At 35.7% G+C, this 16,549-nt stretch overlaps 2 protein-coding genes across 10 annotated transcripts in view; one reads left to right on the top strand and one right to left on the bottom strand.

Moving 5' to 3' along the window:
* The window catches only part of HACD1 (3-hydroxyacyl-CoA dehydratase 1), an 89,645-nt gene that overhangs the window by 71,251 nt on the left and 1,845 nt on the right, over positions 1-16,549 (bottom strand). For 2 of the 9 annotated variants that reach the window (XM_058183675.1, XM_058183669.1), the window contains exon 1: positions 15,218-15,361. The exons of 3 other annotated variants lie outside the window; for them this stretch is intronic. The gene's annotated coding sequence lies outside the window, so the exon portion shown is untranslated. Of the gene's footprint in view, positions 1-6,110; positions 6,160-14,664; positions 14,715-15,217; positions 15,362-16,549 lie in introns of those variants that run through there. 4 more of the 9 variants (XM_058183670.1, XM_058183673.1, XM_058183672.1 and 1 more) reach the window with 4 other exon arrangements.
* Positions 13,670-16,549, top strand: part of LOC131198719 (macrophage mannose receptor 1-like) — an 83,189-nt gene continuing 80,309 nt past the window's right edge. The window contains exon 1 of the mRNA XM_058183661.1: positions 13,670-13,894. Coding sequence (XP_058039644.1) covers positions 13,789-13,894 — 106 coding nt within the window. The 5' untranslated portion in view covers positions 13,670-13,788. The remainder of the gene's footprint in view (positions 13,895-16,549) is intronic.

Here is a 16,549-nt window from a genome sequence, read left to right as displayed (position 1 = left end):
CCACGGTGAACATTTGCTTGCAATAACTATTTGCTGAAAGGTAAATTATATTTTATATTTTTTGTCACTATACAACTTTCATTGCATATTTTGCTACTGTTTATGCTATAAAATATTAAAGTTTAGATGTTTCTTTTGTCTCGTATATGATTTAAAATCTATCTGGCTAAGATCCTTTGAAAGTAAGTTTAATTCAGTGTGCTAAAACTGGGTATTGTTAGACAACCTCATAGATTTTTTTCCTTCTGTCATTCACAAGGACAACAATGCTAAAAAGGTAGTAAACATAAAATATATTAATATGACCTCAAATTTAGAGATGATTGAGAAGATTAAAGTATGTTTTGGGGCAACATAAAAAAGGACATCGCATCAGGACATGGACAAGAGTTTGTGTCTCCCTGGATCTACAAGGGCAAATAAGGAACCTCATAAAATCTTCCCACCAGCAGAGATTTATCCCAGTGGGCTTTGGAAAGGGCCCATCTATATTTGCTTAGGGTTATTTTGTATAGATACTCTGTAGTAGAGACACTTGATCTATTTAATGTTTGGCAATAGAATTCAGGAGCTCTGGGATATTTGGGCAATCAATGTCCCTAATTCTTTTATTATTCATTTGGGCTTCTCTAAGATTAATTGAACTAAATATTCAGATGAGAGGCCAAGACGACAAATGACATCAGTAGTTGTCTGATGACAACAAAGTCATCAGATTCTAATTCCTGAGATTAGAATTGCATATTAGCTTCTAGCCTAAGACTGCGTTAGTCACACATTTTGGCATTCCCAACTAAGTCCTAAGGAAATGTAATTGAATAGTTTCATAAGCCCTTAGGTTAGTCTATGGACCAAGTTGTATCCCTTCCAACAACTGGGCAACTGTTTCAGCTGTAAACAATTTGATTGTTATAGTAATGTAGTTTGCCTCCTGTTGCCTATAAAATTTAGTTATTACTAGTGTCCTTATTTTGGCAGTAGAAGTGGAATAATGTACTTGGCGGTTGTTTTCCTAGAAATACTACATCCAAGTAGTAAACCATTTGACTTGCTCTAATTCATGGGAATTAACTGTCCAAAAAAGTAAAACTAATGGGAAAAAAGGAAGCTGCCAGGGTTCTTAGCACTCACTTCATTCTACCAAAGATGAGACAATTGCATCGGCAGCATAGAGTAGATTTGGGAGACATCAATTAGCTACTTTAGGCACATGAATATCAACTCTCTGAAAGATTTTAATCAGAGAGTTCATAATATATGTTAAAAAGCAATGGTGATAAATTACACCCTTGTTTTACCACTCCTCTACCATCACCATGATAACCTGGATAAAGCCAGAAAGATCCTCTACCTATATAATACTCTAAGGCCAATTTTATTGTATAGCTCATAAATTAGAACCAAAAATCCTGAAAGAAAGGTTCAATTGAATAAAAAGTGTTATGGATTTGACTTTGTTAAAAATGAATGAGAACTTTCATTATGTGGCAATGATCAACATATTGCTAAGATTTGTAAAATGTTATTGAAATTGAATTTGGAAAATGAACATGTGAAACATTGTATGATTCAGTGGGCAAGGAATTTTGGATATGAATGTGATGCTTGAACAATGGAAAAATATGTGGACGAAGGGTTTAAAATTTACATTAAATTATAATCTAAAAGAGAATAAGATGATGTATTGGAATTTAACACCAGATAAGTTATCTAAGATGTATAAAGGCAGACCAAGTGAATGTTGGAAGTGTAAAAGTGAAGAAGGGACTTTTTATCATTTATGGTAGATATGTGATAAAGCAAAAAAAAAAATTCTGAAAAAGAAAAATTTGGAAAAAGAACTGGAGGAAAAAATTTGAACTTTGTTACTATCAATGCTGACAGCAGCAACACTATTGTATGCACAAAAATGGAAGGACACTTCAATTCCTACCATGGACGAATGGTTGCAGAAGTTCATGGAGTTGGAGGAAATGGCAAAACTGACCACTTTAATTAAAGAAAAGAACATAAGTACTTTTGTTTCCACATGGAAACCACTTCTGAACTTCGTGCTTTATGTGGAAAAGAATGAAACTCTGACTTTGGATTTTACAGATTAGATTGATAGATTTTTATGGAAATGACTTGTTCCTACTATTATGGAAAAGCAAAAGGCTGCAATTTGATGTAAAGCCTTATTTTACCCTAACAGAGAGAGTCGGAAGTTAAAATAAAGTCTTTTTCTTTATTTCACCTCATCTTTCCTCACTTCACTTTCTCCTCCCCCTTCACTGTTCTTCTATTTACTTTTGTATTCTATATTTAATAATATTCTATAACTTAATAAAAAATGTAAAATAATAATAATAATAATAATAATAATAATAATAATAATAATAATAATAATAATAATAATAATAATATAAATAAATAAATAAATAAATAAATAAATAAATAAATAAATAAATTAGGACCAAAAATCCTATCGCTACAGAGGATTTGCTTAGAGTGTCTCAGAATCTAACCTTTAACAATCTTCATATTCTAATAGTAACATTGTTGATAGCATATATTTGAGTACCCATATAAGATTACTAGATTCTAGTAACTAAAGGTTTCATAGAGGCCTGCTAGAACAGAAGACTGTTATAGCTAAGCTGGCCTCTTCAGCAAGAGCTTCTGAATATGGCTATCCAATATATCAACCTAATTTATTAACTTTCATATGATTAAATGTGCCTGGGTTAATAATAGATAAAATAGTCTCCTCAGGCAGGGATGGAAAGCTTTTTGGTGGTCTTGAGAAACATTTAATGTAGCATTTCTATTGAACTTATCGGAGAAATAATACATAATGAAAATATCAAAAACTAATCAGCTAACTTCAAGAAAGTAATGTAAACCCAATCTTCATGGTATTACATTAATATAATCCAGTTAGATCTGTTGTGGAAACCCCAAAGTCAATCAATCAATTTATCATTTACTTAATCTCTATAACTGCCCAACTGAACCAAGGGACTCTGACAATTTGTTTAGCTAGTCCTATCGCCTATTGCTGCTTTAGCTCATATGGAATGACCTAAAAATGTCACAACTCCTTAGTAAGTGTGATCTTGGCAGAAGGGACTGCAGAACACTAGGTACTTCCTGGAAATAGGTCAGGAATTCATGGTCAAAAATCCATGTTGCGGAAGGTAGTTCTGTATTGCTAAAGCCAGTGGGAACATATGAGTGGGTTCTACAACACAACCCAAAGTGGAGAAGATGAGCGTTATGGTGGGGAGGTGATAATGTAAAATAGATGGAGCAACAGCCAAACCTCTAAAATCTAATAGATCCTTGATGTAGACAGCAGCAGGGCAGTGAGACTGAGAAATTGAGTGATTTGGCTAATCAAGTAGACAAAATAGTGACATTGGTAGCAGGATAGTTAAAGCAAGGAAGCAGCCAAGATAGGAGGACTAAAGCCACCAGAAGGCATTAGGTGAAAAGCATTACTGCCAATAAAGGTATGAAATTCAAGTGAAACTATCATTTCAGGAGGGACCAAAAATGAAAGTATCCGTTGTGTATTTTATGAGATGGAACAGCCAAAAAATAAAATAATGTGAAGACTAGAGTGGTCAAAATATCAGGTAATATCAATAACAATTTATAATTTACCTATCATAAATTATAAAACATTGCTTCTTGAAGGGTTGTTTTTCTATTTGGCAATAATAATAATAATAATAATAATAATAATAATAATAATAATAATAATAATAATAATAATAATAATAATAATAAAGATAATGGAGTTTTTTGATTATTTGGCCTTCGGGATATTTAAGTTTTGGATCAAAAATAGATCAGTTTTTCACTTCAGCTTTTGTAGTTTTTTGAATAGAAGTTTCCCATACTTCCGTATTGTATGACTCAAATGTTTTGCTTTTAAGGGCTTAATGGGATGCTAGATTTCAGAGCAGTGCAGTTCACAATCCATGCAATTGCTCAGTAAAAGAGAATTTAAATTCAAATAAACATTTGTGTATAATTACATTGATACACTGACAAATCCTAGGCTAAGTGATTAATTTCACTTACTATCTTGGAATTATTATCTATTGAAATGTTTTGATAGGAAGCATGGCCATATCAAGTCATTCATCCATCTACCATATCTTGCTGATACTTAAAATTGAAATAATCAATTCATTAAGTCTCCTGGGGGAATGAGGGAATTTCACACAGAAATTTTGATATTTTTCTTCAATCACAGGGTTGAGGAACTTATAACAAAAATCAAGCTTGCTTCACTTTCAGGAATATGGAGAAAAACATCTCAAGAGGACAGATGTACCATTACTTGCTCTGGTTAAATTGGACAACCAATCATATGTGACCTCCAAAATCATTTTACATACTTAATGGAGCTTCCTTAAATCATAGATGTCCATAATTGGTAGAATGTTTCTTGACCTTTTCATGTAAGAATCATTGTAATATAAATCCTAGAACAGATTTTATGAACAGCTAGTTCACAACTCACAACCATAACTGAGCCTGTAATTACAATTGTAAATCATGCCAGTCATTAAGCAGATCATCAAATGACTGATCTGGTTATACAACCTTTTTGTGGTAATGTAAATGCCAATTTCTGGCAGAGGGATTAGATTAGATTTAGATTTATTAGATTTTTATACCGCCCTTCTCCCGAAGGACTCAGGGTGGTTCACAGGCAGAATAAAACAATAATTATGTGCACAATAAAACAATAATAATAAAAAACTTATTGAATATAAGGCCAAAATTAAAAACCATTTAAAACCATAAAAACCCCATAAAATTTACATCCAAATATTAAAAGCTACTAAAAATTTCTATGCCAGTCCTGCACGAATAAATAGGTAGGTTTTCAACTGTGGTGGAAGTCCGAAGGTCAGGCAGTTGACAGAGTCCTGTGGGAAGTTCATTCCAGAGGGAGGGAGCCCTCACAGAGAAGGTCCTTCCCCTGGGGGTCACCAGCCAACATTGCTTGGCGCACGGCACCCTGAGGAGTCCCTCTCTGTGAGAGCGCACGGGTCGGTGGGAGGCAATCGGTAGCAGTAGGTGGTCCCGTAAGTAACCCGCCCCTAAGCCATGGAGCGCTTTAAAGGTAGTAACCAACACCTTGAAGTGCACCCAAAAGACCACAGGTAGCCAGTGCAGCCTGCGCAGGAGTGGTGTTACATGGGAGCCATGAACGGCTCCCTCTATCACCCGCGCAGCTGCATTCTGAACCAACTAGAGCCTCCGGGTGCTCTTCAAGGGGAGCCCCATGTAGAGAGCATTGCAGTAATCCAAGTGAGAGGTAACAAGAGCATGAGAGAAAAGTTGTAAATTGCAGTTATATGACTTCAGGATGCTGCAAACAGCCTTTTGGAGGGTCTGTTATAACTTTGAATAGTTGCTAAGCAACCAATCATAAAGTAAGGATTACCTGTACAGACTCTTGGTGTGTAATTGGACTGAAATTTTTTTCAGGCACTTCAGCTTACTGTCAATAGCTGCCAATATGCTATTAAAGATTTTAAGAACAGTAATAACAACCAATACTGGACTGCACTTACGACCAGTCACTTAGGGATTGCTCAGAGTTATGATGGATCCACAAAACGGTATTTATAACCTGGTTGAAAGTTCTGACAACTGCTTCCCTCATACAGACATTTGACCAGGGGTGAAATGCTCCCGATTCGCACCGGCTCCCCCGATTAGGTAGCAATGGTAGCTGCTGATTCGGAGGACTGGTAGCAAAAATCCCTGGCCCCGCCCCCCTGCCTCTGCTGAGCTGCACCATCAACAGAGGTTTGTTTTTTTTACTTTTAAAAGTTTTTCTTCAGCTGAAACATGCCTTGAAAAGTAAAAAAAACAACCTCTGATGATCGCGGGGCTGAGCAGAGATCATCAGAACACTTTAAAAGTTTTTTTTAAAAAAGAACCCTTCAGCCAAAGGGGAAAAAAAACGGAGGTTTTAAAAGCCTCCTCTGGCGATCCCAGAGGAGTTTCCTGATCCTCACAGGTTTTTAAACTCACTTTTTAACAGCCCCCACTTATAAGAGCCCCCACCCAAGCCCAGCCAATTCTCCCTCCTCACTTACCTATAATTACTGCTCTTTGCGGCTGGCAACGGCATGTTTTCTTCAGCTACTGAAGAAAAAAAAAATTGCTTTGACTTCCTGCTTTGCTGGCTGAGGAACTCTGGGATTTGAAGTCCACAATAAAATAAAATAAAATAATAAAATAAAATATTTGTGCAGCTTTCTGAGATTTGGTGTGTTTCTGTAGTGTTTCACTCTAACTACACAAACACACAAAATCTCAGAAAGCTGTATATGGCATTTTGTGTGTGTGAGCTATGTGTGTGCAAAGTGTGAAAGTTGGTTTTTGAGCTTTTTGTGGCTGTGTGAAGTGTGAAGTGTGAAGTGTGAAGTGCATCTGCTTTTACATTGTGTGTGAGTCAGTTGTGTTGTGTTGTGTTGTGTGTGTGTAAAGTGTGAAAGTTGGTTTTTGATACCTCTTATTGTTTTTTATACTTTGTTTATTATTTTTATTATTTATTGTTATTGGCCATGCCCACTCAGTCATCTGACCACCAAGCCATGCCCACCAATTAAGCCACGCCCACAGAACCGGTAGGGAAAATTTTTAGATTTCACCCCTGCATTTAACTGTATTTTAGGCATTCAGCAACCAGCCAACATTTAAGGTAATTTGTAACATCCCACGGTCATGTGACTACAATTTACAATTTTGGAAAAAACTAGTGTTCACTTCCATTTTTGGGCAAAAAAAATGTGCATTGTGTGGTTGCTTAACAACCACAGTGTTTATAATGACCATGGCATTCTATTAACAATTGCCACAGAATATGATTGGTTTGATCACATGGGTGCCTTGACTTATAACCATCATGACACACAACAGAAATTGTGGGCTCCATTTCAGTTGTAAATTTGAGGACTACTTGAAAAAAAAATTCAGTGATGGAAAGGAAAAAAACAGAAAAGTACAAAAGATGGAAAAAGAAAAGGAAAAGGAAGTAACACAAAGAAAAGAAGTCACTTCAAATTTATATTTACTGTAAATATAAAGTATAAAAGACCAGATTCTTTTTTAAAGACCTGTCCAAAACTTAGCTTGCTTACATGTTAAAGATAGATCAATTACTCAGGAGAACTATAAGAACATTCTGTGGAAACACCATGGCATTCTTTTGCTGCTCTTTACCTAGAAGGAAACCATCTTCCCTGTTTCGCAATATGTAACAGATGCTTGGCCCACGCCTGAAGTAAAAGCAACCTCATTGCACAATTGATTTCAACAAGGAAACAGATTTCACTATCCAGGTCCCTGAAGGTTACTGTTTACTGAGCAATACTTATGTTTAATGAAACGAACATGCCCGCTATTTTTCAGAAGAGGATATATTGCTTGCCAAGATGAATTCCTTTAAAAGGAATTAGATCAATAAACTAGAACATTTATTACGGCAATGAATATACCCCTGTACTTCCTAGCTAGATGTGATTATTATTTGTTATGGGCAAAATTACCACTAAAGTAACAAGATGCCTTTTTTGGGGGGAGGGGGGCGATGCATGAGTTTTAAATATATTAAAATCACAAACAAGAAGCTAAAAAAAAAGCTGGATTTTTGGTAGTGAAATAGCAGACATTTCCTTCTAAGGGTTTTTGGTGGTGGTTGGGGTTGCAGTGCAAAAATTGTTTGACATTTTCTTCTCCCAGCATGTTTTTTTCAGTGTCACAATCCACATTATAGCCTTAGTGTTTTTAGTGGCTGCTCATCCAAGTGTGGATCAACTTAGTATTTCAAGATCAGACAAGAGTCCCTGATTGCTATATTGTGCTAATTTCAGTAGAAATCCTTCCATGGGATTTATGGTTAAAAGTCTGATAGGCTCTTTTCCCCCTTCTTGTTTTTCTCAAAAGAACACTTAGCATGCTAGGTTTGGAAGTCTTTAATCCTATACCAATAGTCCACATTTAGATAAGAGCTACAATGCACAGCAAAATATTAAATTTTCACCATTTCCATCCAAGGGTTCTGATATAGACTGAATATTCATTTTTCCTATTTTTTTTCATTTTCAAAATATTATTTTTAAAGATCTTTAAAGAGTGAAAAATGAAAAGGAGGAGGAGAAAGAAGGAAAAATATGTAAAAGGACTTTGAGAGGAGGAATCTATGGAAAGCACAGTAGGTTTTCTGCTGGACATGTAAAAACATCAAGGTAGTGATCACAACTAGGTAATCACATGGTCATGTCTATCACTTGCCTTCCTGGATGCTTTGTTTTTTCTTCACCTGAACAATTGAATTACAGTGATGTGTTCATTTTATAACTTACATTTGCTTTTTTGATTGACTCCTATGTAAAAGAGGTGGATGAGCTTAAGATCTTAAGATCACCTCAAAAGAGGTGGATGAGACTTTATATGCAACCCCAAGCTTCATTTACAGCCACTAGAACACCATCAAACGTTGCCACCAAATTTAATGTTCAATATATGCAAAGAGAAAGATATTATATTAATGAAGAAATCATAAAATTAAGTTTTAATTAAATTATATGTAATTTTATGCTGGAACTGGCTACTTCTTTATTCTAGGTCCATTTTTTAAAAAAGTGTGACCTCCTGTGCACAGCTCAAAGGCCAAGTATGCTCCTTTTTTATTTTTTTTTATTTTATTTTTTTGTCACAACATCATACAAAAAGATTATATAGTATATAACCATGTAAACATATATAGGAAGAAGAAAAGAAAAACAATAGGACAGGAACGGTAGGCACGTTTGTGCGCTTATGCACGCCCCTTATGGTCCTCTTAGGAATGGGGTGAGGTCAATAGTAGAAAGTTTTTGGTTAAAGCTTTTAGGATTATGGGAAGAGACCACAGAGTCAGGTAAAGTATTCCAAGCACTGATGATTCTGTTGCAGAAGTCATATTTTCTGCAATCTAGATTAAAGCGGTTTACATTAAGTTTAAATCTATTGGTTGCCCTTGTATTATTGCAATTAAAGCTGAAGTAGTCTTTGACAGGAAGGACATTACAATAGATGATTCTATGAGTTAAACTTAGGTCTTGTCGAAGGCGACGGAGTTCCAAGTTTTCTAAGCCTAGGATTTCAAGTCTGGTGGGATAAGGTATTTTGTTGTTTTCAGAGGAATGGAGAACTCTTCTTGTAAAATATTTCTGGACACGTTCAATTGTATTGATGTCAGAGATGTGGTGAGGGTTCCAAACAGGTGAGCTGTATTCTAGAATTGGTCTAGCAAATGTTTTATATGCTCTGGTTAGTAGTGTGGTGTTTTTGGAAAAGAAGCTACGCAAAATTAGGTTTACAACTCTTAGAGCTTTTTTTGCTATGTAGTTGCAGTGGGCTTTGGCACTTAGATCATTTGACATGAAAACTCCAAGGTCTTTAACGGGATGGGGGTCGTCTGTAAGGTAATGTCCATCTAGTATGTACTTAGTTTTGGGTTCTTTTTTCCTATATGTAAGACTGAGCATTTGCTGGTTGAAATTTGGAGCTGCCAATTTTTAGACCAAGCGGTTAGATGGTCAAGGTCGTTTTGAATGATAGAAGTGTTGTCTGTGGTGTTAAATAGTTTGACATCGTCAGCAAAGAGAACACAATTACTTGAGATATGGTCACAAAGATCATTAATGTATAGAATAAAGAGTGTTGGTCCAAGGACGCTGCCTTGAGGAACGCCACTCTTGACAGGAACAGGATTTGATAAAGCATTGCCAATTTTGACCACTTGTTGTCTGTTAGACAGAAAAGCAGATATCCATTTGTGGAGGGGTCCTGAGATGCCATAGGATGTTAGTTTAAGGAGAAGTTTATCGTGTACTACTGAGTCAAAAGCTTTGCAGAAGTCTATGTAGATTGCATCTATTGATTTGCCTTGATCTAGATTTGAAGTCCATATGTTTTTGCAGTGGAGAAGTTGTAAGTTACATGATAACTTTTTCCTGAAACCAAATTGTTTGTTGGAGAGTAGGTTGTTAGTTTCTAAGTGTGAGGTAATGGATTGGTTGATGATAGATTCCATGACTTTGCAGGTGACGCAGCAAAGGGAGATCGGTCTGTAGTTTTCGACTAAGCTGGGGTCTCCTTTTTTGAAGATGGGGATGACTGTGGCTAGTGACCAAAGTGTGTGTGTGTGTGTGTATGTGTGTGTTCCATTGTCTAATATTCCTTCTAGTTTTGTATGTTAGAGATGCTATTATAACATCCTTTTAGTTGGTTAATGGATTAAAATAATCAGTTAAATAATCAATTAAATACCATGGTAAGATACTGATCAAGGTAAGTCAAAACTAATAACTTAGATATTTAATTGTTTAGCAATCCAACAATTTTATTGAAATAGGTATATCCATAGGGTGTGGTCAAAAAAATCAACATTACAGCTACAATACACTTAAACAGCAGGATGAACTTAAATCATAATATAGTGATTATACTTATGCATACATTGTAGAAGAATCAAACTATAGTAAAAGATGCAAATATTATTAGGTTACATTGTCTAAAATATTCCTAACTTGAATGCAAGGTACACAGTGATTAGAATGGTACGTAACAGCTTTAATACTCCAATTTTTTTGATCAGTTCTTAACTCAAAGCTTACCATTGAGCAAGTATCCTCAATATTATTAAAGAGTATTAAGCATTTTCAATGCATGGGGATAATAATAAAATCATTATATGAGATTCAGAATGATTAAAGTTCTGTATGGTTTTAGATAGAAAACCTCAACAGTGGTTGCGTTTTATAGCTAACGGAAATGAACAGCAGGAACTTCTAATAAGGAGTAGTTTTTGTCCTTTGTTTTTGACAAAGGAAACATGAGGTTTATAATAGTTCCTATCACACAGTATATATATTGTTTCACAGGCAGCAGCAAAAGAAAAGGATTCTCACTGAAAATCTGAAAATTTAAAATTACTTATTTTTCAGAAGTTCTATTCTGATCACTAGTGGTTCCACAAAATCCAGGTTGCCAAATGCAGAATTATAAACATTTGCAGAAAAATATTGCTCTCTGTAGTGGAAGACGATTTAATATCAAACCTACCAGATTCCAGCAATAGAAAAATGTAAAGAATCATCAAACTAGAAAGAGTTTGTTGTTGTTACTTTTTTTAATGAAATTTTTGAATAGAAACAGTGATACAGATGAATTGGATTGCTATAGACACTAGACAAAGAAATCAAAATTATGTAGACCACATAATTTATGTAGACCACAAAATTATGTAGACCACAAAATTATGTCAAACTTGTGGTGTCAAGTTGCCATCACGTGATATATTGTGATGTTTTTCCCCTTTGCAGAGCTGGGGTAGGTATGGCCTGCACATGATGCATCTGACCAATGGGCCGCCAGTTTGACACCTCTATATTACTTTTAACATAAAGTTATAGTCACTGAATCTTGCAAACCTGAATGCATTCCCCCATGCTCTCCTTTTATCTTCATGTAAAGAAGAGAGGAGCTCATCTGAGACTTAGATGAGGGAATAGAACAGTAACTCATCAAATTTGCAGATGACACTAAAGTTCATCTGGCACCTTTCTTTTATCTGGCATCTCTGCAATAACTTCTCGTCCTGTCCTTCTAGGCCATTCCCTCTGAGTTCTATATAGCTTTGGTCTCTCAGTAGTATGGAGCTAGAAATGTCATCAATGAATGGAAAAGTTAGGATTAACAAAAGAGGATTTATTCTTTGAAAGCAGGCATAAGAATTTTGTTTGGGCTGGCGGCATACTGAATTGTGTGGGAATGTGTGTATGGAACAAAAAGCATTGAAGAGGCATATTTATGGGGCCAGGTTGTTCAGGAAAAGAGACGTTCCTTTGGACCGAGGTGAGGCCCAGCCATTTGCTATCTTGTCATGTCATCACACATATTTGACTTCTGTCATTTGGACAGAAGGAGTGTCAGCCTGTGAAACACACTGTGAGCAGGTATGTCCCTTTTTTTCTTCTTCTTTTGCAGGGGAGAAGGGATATGGCTTTTTAATTATTTCTGAACTAGAGTTTTACTATTTCTTCCCTTATACTGGTAGGAACCCACATCGTCACTTTTCACTGAATTGAAGTAAAAAAAATTCAGGAGCCACTATTGGTTTCAAGACTTCCCATAGCTTTTGGAATTGTAAGTTGTCAATCCTTTTTTAAAGTCTAAATTAAACATTTTTAAGGTCCCAGTTTTCAAACAATACAACATTCAGCTGAAATTTGATATCCAGTTGCACAAAAAAAAAATAAAAATGGTGTGTTTTCCCAATGGTTTTGACTGAGAAATGAAATGTGTTCATTTGTATGTTTGAGAATGTGTATTAGACTTCCAAAAGATTTCCAAAAAAAAAGATTTCAGACCCCTCGCATCCTGGACATAAACTGTTTCAACTTCTACCCTCAAAACGACGCTATAGAGCACTGCACACCAGAACAACTAGACACAAGAACAGTTTTTTCCCGAAGGCCATCACTCTGCTAAACAAATAATTCCATCAACACTATCAAACTATGTACTGAATCTGCACTACTATTAATCGTCTCATAGTTCCCATCACCAATCTCTTTCCATTTATGACTGTATGACTATAACTTGTTGCTGGCAATCCTTATGATTTATATTGATATATTGACCATCAATTGTGTTGTAAATGTTGTACCTTGATGAACGTATCTTTTCTTTTATGTACACTGAGAGCATATGCACCAAGACAAATTCCTTGTGTGTCCAATCACACTTGGCCAATAAAAATTCTATTCTATTCTATTCTAAATCTCTCAATTAAAAAAAGAAAATCAGCCTTACAATTTAATTTTATTCCTCCAAATCATTGATTGTAGTGAGAAGACATTGTGTGAGAATTGAATGTTTTCTGAATATTTCTTTGGATAAATTGCCTCAAATTGAACAATGATAGATTGAAAGATAAAGATAGAAGCCAATTTGATGAAGAGGCTCCTATCTTAGGCCTGAAGGCAGCAGGATAACCTTTGTCTAGTCATATCATAAGCAGTAAAATTAAACATCTTGGATATTACATAGATTCAAGGACATTGTCTTTTAGTAACACTCTGGTAGTGTTTTTTTCCAGGATGATGTCAGATTTCACAGTCTAACCTGCACTCTTGGGATTCCCAGGCAATAGTTTATTCAAACACTAGCTAGATTTAAACACTTTATTAAGATTTATACCAGATGGACTCACAAAAACTTGCAGCCTCCATCTAGAAAAGTAGGCCTACATTAATTTCTACAGCAGGATTAATCATAGTTAGCATTTCAGACTTTCCCCTCCTTACTAGAGAGCGAAAACAGATTTCTTTTTAAAAATCAGCTTTCTGAAATACATTTCGTGGCAGCAACAGTGCATTCTAAACCATTTCTTTCTTGCAAATGGTGATTTCCCTCTTTCTAGCCTCCATCTTGATTTTAGAATCTCAGAGGTGAAAAAAATGCTGAACAATCATTGCTTTATCACCTGTGACTCTGTGGAAGCAGTCTGTCCTCTCCCCCCCCCCTTCAGCAGTGAAATTAGCTTACGGAAGCAAAGTTTGAATGGCAAATTCCTGTTATTCCAAAATGGTCCATGCGGAAGCACATTTCCTTATCATTTGAGCTCCAGAATGTACCCACGGAACTATCAGTTCTCAGAAATGAGCCCATCTCTTCTCTTGGCTGGATTTAATAAGATGTGCTACAAAAAGAGCCCATGATATGACATATCTTGGTAAAAAGAAAGAGAGTGGAAACTGGCTAGCAATGTTCACTTCTTGTCTTCTCTTTTTCGTTTCTGCTCTTCACAGCGCTGTTTCACTTGTGGGTAAGTGGCTCTTAGATCTTTGCCATGAATGGAGTGTTCATATGAAATAGCATAGCGTTCCTCCCATGTAAGAATATATATTTCATATTGATATTTAGCGCAATGATTTAACCCTAATGGTAATAATAGGGTGGGAAGATGGGTCTGATTAAATAGTATAGGTGAGGTTTCTATTGCACAGGGCTGTCATTTGCCAAATCTTTCTTTAGCTGTCTGAATATTAAATAAAATTTAAAAAAAACCAAACACCATTCACCACCTCTAATTCAATCATTGAAGATTGCAGAGTGGGTGGGTATTGTAATAAACCCAGAATAAACTCATATTGCATGAAATATGGATTTGTGTCAAGAAAAAAATGTATGTTTATTCCTCATTAGCCATTTTGTTAAAATGCAGTTTTACATGGGTTCAGTAAGTTTTTAAAGCAGTAGTATAACTTCAGTGTTTCTAACTCTAAAGGCAAAAATAGTTATTTCTTATAAAATTAACTCCTGATTATTACATTAAAACTACAACCTTGTGCCTACTTCTTTTCGGGCAATCTCATTTGAACTTGTTGGGAGATACTGATTTATAATCATTATTTAAATGACTACTTTGTACATGATTGCAAAGGAAAGCTTTCGGGATTTTCAGAATTGAAGTAATGCAAAGATTTTGTTTGCATTTGGTTTAATGCATTAGCTAAATGTCTGAAAAGCATTTTGTTCTTTCTTTCACTTCCATAAAATCATAATTAAAGAGTACATTAAAGAGGATGTACTTACAGGTAGTCCTTCAATAGTTCATTTAGTGACTGTTCAAAGTTACGATGACACTGAAAAAAGTGATTTATGATCATTTTTCACATTTATGACCATTGCAGCATCCCCATGGTCATATGATCAAAATTCAGATGCTTGGCAACTGACTCGTATTTATAACAGTTGAAGTGTCCTAGGGTCATGCGATCACATTTTGCAACCTTCTTACAAGTGAAGTCAATGGGGAAAGCAGATTCACTTAATAACCACGTTAGTAATTTAATAACAGCAGTGATTCACTTAACAACAGTGGCAAGAAAAGTCATAAAATGGGGCAAAATTAACTTAACAAATGTTCCACCTAGCAAAAGATATTTTGGGCTCAATTGTGGTTGTAAGTCAGAGATTACTTGTATATTCTTTTAAGGTTTTATTGAAAAGAAAATCCACTTTTATTAAATACAGAAGTATGAGCCTGTGTATTCATCCTTATTTCCAAATGTAGCCTTGGTTAATCTTGGTATGCAAAACTGCTTCAATCAATAGAAGGAGGAATCAAAATAATTATATTGCTTACCTTGATCTCATGTTCTCTGTCAAACCTTCTGCCCAGAATCTCAACTGGTATCTTCTATGCAGAAGTCTGGTTCCTTATGCAGAACTCATGCATTTCCCAAATTGAGATGGTTATCATCTATTTTGTTGTGGACAGCTGTGGATCTCATGATTGGTTTGAACACCAACCCCCCCCCCCTTTTTTTTTTTTTTTTTTTGGTATAGCATAGCCTTGAAGACAATCTTTAGTTTCCCTACTGCTGGAGAAAGGAAGGGAAGACCTATTTTCACAGCTGTTCTATAACCTTTTCTTGGGGATAGTTTTTCCACTGCTATGCAGAGTGTCCTGTATATAATGTTTGGATTATGATTATTCTTATTATTATATATGTTTTAATTAGTTGGAAGAGATACTTCAGATTGTGGCTGAGTATGAGTTTAAGCACAAGACTTCTTTAAAGTAGCTATGTTTTTTTTTCAGGCAAGTGCCCAAGCCTGAAAAAAAGATATGCTGCTTACAAGACATCATCATCATCATCATCATCATCATCATAATCATCATCATCATTATTATTATTATTATTATTATTATTATTATTATTATTATTATTATTATTATTATTATTATTAATTGGATTTCTAGACCGCCCTTCTCCCGAAGGACTCAGGGCAGTGTACAGCCAAGATAAAACATAGACAATGTACAATTAAAAACTAAATTAGGAAACTTATTATACAATTGGCTGAAAAATATTGGCTTAAAATATTTAAAATCTAAAAACCCCAATTTAAAACATAAATAGAATTTAGAATTTAAAAATTTAAAAATTTAAGCAGTTTAAGAAAAAACTTAAGCCAGCCCTGCGCAAATGAACAAATGTGTTTTCAATTCGCGGCGAAAGGTCCGAAGGTCAGGTATTTGGCGTAAACCAGGGGGAAGTTCATTCCAGAGAGTAGGAGCCCCCACAGAGAAGGATCTTACCCTGGGGGCTGCCAGCCGACATTGTTTGGCAGACGGCACCCTAAGAAGTCCCTCTCTGTGTGAGCGTACGGGTCAGTGGGAGGCATGAGGTAACAGCAGGCGGTCCTGTAAGTACCCAGGCCCCAAGCCATGGAGCGCTTTAAAGGTGGTAACCAAAACCTTGAAATGCACCCGAAAGGCAACAGGTAGCCAGTGTAGTCTGCGCAGGAGAGGTGTTACATGGGAGCTATGTGGAACTCCCTCTATCACCCGTGCAGCTGCATTCTGGATCAACTGAAGCCTCCGAGTGCACCTCAAGGGGAGCCCCATGTAGAGAGCATTGCAATAATCCAGGCGAGAGGTAACAAGAGCATGAGTGACTGTGCATAAGGC

This window comes from Ahaetulla prasina, chromosome 4 (genome assembly GCF_028640845.1).
Source record: "Ahaetulla prasina isolate Xishuangbanna chromosome 4, ASM2864084v1, whole genome shotgun sequence".
Taxonomy (NCBI): domain Eukaryota; kingdom Metazoa; phylum Chordata; class Lepidosauria; order Squamata; family Colubridae; genus Ahaetulla; species Ahaetulla prasina.
Note: the sequence above shows the minus strand (reverse complement) of the source record. Positions and strands in the feature narration are given on the sequence as shown.